This window comes from Bison bison, unplaced genomic scaffold (assembly GCF_000754665.1).
Source record: "Bison bison bison isolate TAMUID 2011002044 unplaced genomic scaffold, Bison_UMD1.0 scf7180017864325, whole genome shotgun sequence".
In the NCBI taxonomy this organism is placed as follows: domain Eukaryota; kingdom Metazoa; phylum Chordata; class Mammalia; order Artiodactyla; family Bovidae; genus Bison; species Bison bison.
Genome location: NW_011494897.1, coordinates 4,222,754 through 4,225,781, shown reverse-complemented (window position 1 = coordinate 4,225,781; position 3,028 = coordinate 4,222,754). Strand labels below are relative to the sequence as shown.

The following is a 3,028-nucleotide window of genomic DNA, read 5'->3' as shown; positions in this document are numbered from 1 at the left end:
TTAAGGATGTGATGCTCTTGTGCGTTTTCTAATTCAGACAAGAATAAGGTCTCGTTTAAAAATAATTTAGTAAATGCTACTTGCTTTTCTTTGTAGATATTCAGTAGGCTTGATCATAAATCATAAAATATTTACGTCCTCCTGTCTTGTCAGGGACCATTCCGCGACATTTCGGAAGTTTTGGAACAGCGCTACAAGCCTCTGGAACCGACACTGCGGGTGGCGGAACCCATCGATGGGCTGACCGAGGCCAGAGCTCAGCTCCAGAAGCAGGAATGGGCGCGAAATGTGAATGACAATATGTAAGTTCTTAGCTTAAAAGAAGTAGCTGTACCATATTTGGTCCCTTAAGTTTTTAAAAATATTTTCTATTTGCTAACATTTTATTTGTATTAAAAGGTAAACCACCCCTGACCTATTCAGAGACATCCATTTTTCGATATGCAAGTGTTTTAGATAAGGTTGGTGTTGATGATGATGTTAATTTTATACACATACATATTACGCAAATACGTATATATTACTCAGAGGAAAAAAGAAAAGATTGAATGGCATTTTAAGGGGATAAGTGATCATTTTCCATATATCTGTGAAGATAATTTCCTTCATTATCCAGTGAAAATATCCATATTTCTCATGCTTTTAAAATTTGATCCAACAGAACAAAAACATTTCTCTTAAAGTGAACTAAATTTTATTTTGATACATTGATATGAAACTATCATTTTAATAAGTCAGGTGCATTGTAAGTGTTTCAGTTCAGTTCAGTCCCTCAGTCATGTCCGACTTTTTGCTACCCCATGAATCACAGCACGCCAGGCCTCCCTGTCCATCACCAACTCCTGGAGTGCACCCAAACTCATGTCCATCGAGTCGGTGATGCCATCCAGCCATCTCATCCTCTGTCGTCCCCTTCTCCTCCTTCCCCCCAATCCCTCCCAGCATCAGAGTCTTTTCCAATGAGTCAACTCTTCGCATGAGGTGGCCAAAGTACTGGAGTTTCAGCTTCAGCATCATTCCTTCCAAAGAATATACAGGACTGATCTCCTTTAGAATGGACTGGTTGGATCTCCTTGCAGTCCAAGGGACTCTCAAGAGTCTTCTCCAACACCACAGTTCAAAAGCATCAATTCTTCGGCATTCAGCTTTCTTCAAAGTCCAACTTTCACATCTATACATGACCACTGGAAAAACCATAGCCTTGACTAGACAGACCTTTGTTGGCAAAGTAATGTCTCTGCTTTTGAATATGCTATCTAGGTTGGTCATAACTTTCCTTCCAAGGAGTAAGCGTCTTTTAATTTCATGGCTGCAATCACCATCTGCAGTGATTTTGGAGCCCAAAAAAATAAAGTCTGACCCTGTTTCTTCCACTGTTTCTCCATCTGTTTGCCATGAAGTGATGGGACCAGATGCCATGATCTTAGTTTTCTGAATGTTGAGCTTTAAAAGTCAACTTTTTCACTCTCCTCTTTCACTTTCATCAAGAGGCTTTTTAGTTCCTCTTCACTTTCTGCCATAAGGGTGGTGTCATCTGCATATCTGAGGTTATTGATATTTCTCCTGGCAATCTTAATTCCAGCTTGTGCTTCTTCCAGCCCAGCGTTTCTCATGATGTACTCTGCATAGAAGTTAAATAAGCAGGGTGACAATATACAGCCTTGACGTACTCCGTTTCCTATTTGGAACTAGTCTGTTGTTCCATGTCCAGTTCTAATTGTTGCTTCCTGATCTGCATACAGGTTTCTCAAGAGGCAGATCAGGTGGTCTGGTATTCCCATCTGTTTCAGAATTTTCCACAGTTTATTGTGATCCACACAGTCAAAGGCTTTGGCATAATCAATAAAGCAGAAATAAATGTTTTTCTGGAACTCTCTTGCTTTTTCGATGATCCAGCAGATGTTGGCGATTTGATCTCTGGTTCCTCTGCCTTTTCTAAAACCAGCTTGAACATCTGGAAGTTCACGGTTCATGTATTGCTGAAGCCTGGCTTGAAGAATTTTGAGCATTACTTTACTAGCATGTGCAATGAGTGCAATTGTGTGGTAGTTTGAGCATTCTTTGGCATTGCCTTTCTTTGGGATTGGAATGAAAACTGACCTTTTCCAGTCCCTGTGGTCACTGCTGAGTTTTCCAAATTTGCTGGCATATTGAGTGCAACACTTTCACAGCATCATCTTCCAGGATTTGAAATAGCTCAACTGGAATCCATCACCTCCACTAGCTTTGTTCCTAGTGATGCTTTCTAAGGCCCACTTGACTTCACATTCCAGGATGTCTGGCTCTAGGTGAGTGATAACACCATTGTGATTATCTGAGTCGTGAAGATCCTTTTTGTACAGTTCTTCTTTGTATTTTTGCCACCTCTTCTTAATATCTTCTGCTTCTGTTAGGTCCATACCATTTCTGTCCTTTATTGACCCCATCTTTGCATGAAATGTTCCCTTGGTATCTCTAATTTTCTTGAAGAGATCTCTAGTCTTTCCCATTCTGTCGTTTTCCTCCATTTCTTTGCATTGATGGCTGAGGAAGGCTTTCTTATCTCTCCTTGCTATTATTTGGAACTCTGCATTCAGATGCTTATATGTTTCCTTTTCTCCTTTGCTTTTCACTTCTCTTCTTTTCACAGCTCTTTGTAAGGCCTCCTCAGACAGCCACTTTGCTTTTTTGCATTTCTTTTCCATGGGGACGGTCTTGATCCCCATCTCCTGTACAATGTCATGAACCTCTGTCCATAGTTCATCAGGCACTCTATCTATCAGATCTAGGCCCTTAAATCTATTTCTCACTTCCACTGTATAATCATAAGGGATTTGATTTAGGTCATACCTGAATGGTCTAGTGGTTTTCCCTACTTTCTTCAATTTCAGTCTGAATTTGGCAGTAAGGAGTTCATTATCTGAGCCACAGTCAGCTGCCAGTATTATTTTTGCTGACTGTATAGAGCTTCTCCATCTTTGGCTGCAAAGAATACAATCAATCTGATTTCGGTGTTGACCATCTGGTGATGTCCATGTATAGAGCTGTC

The 3,028-nt window shown here is 40.5% G+C and overlaps 1 protein-coding gene across 2 annotated transcripts in view; it reads left to right on the top strand.

Moving 5' to 3' along the window:
- Nucleotides 1–3,028, top strand: part of SPATA17 (spermatogenesis associated 17) — a 228,536-nt gene that overhangs the window by 150,489 nt on the left and 75,019 nt on the right. For both annotated transcript variants that reach the window (XM_010853276.1, XM_010853277.1), the window contains one exon: nt 154–302. In XM_010853276.1, the coding sequence (XP_010851578.1) occupies nt 154–302 (149 nt within the window). The remainder of the gene's footprint in view (nt 1–153; nt 303–3,028) is intronic.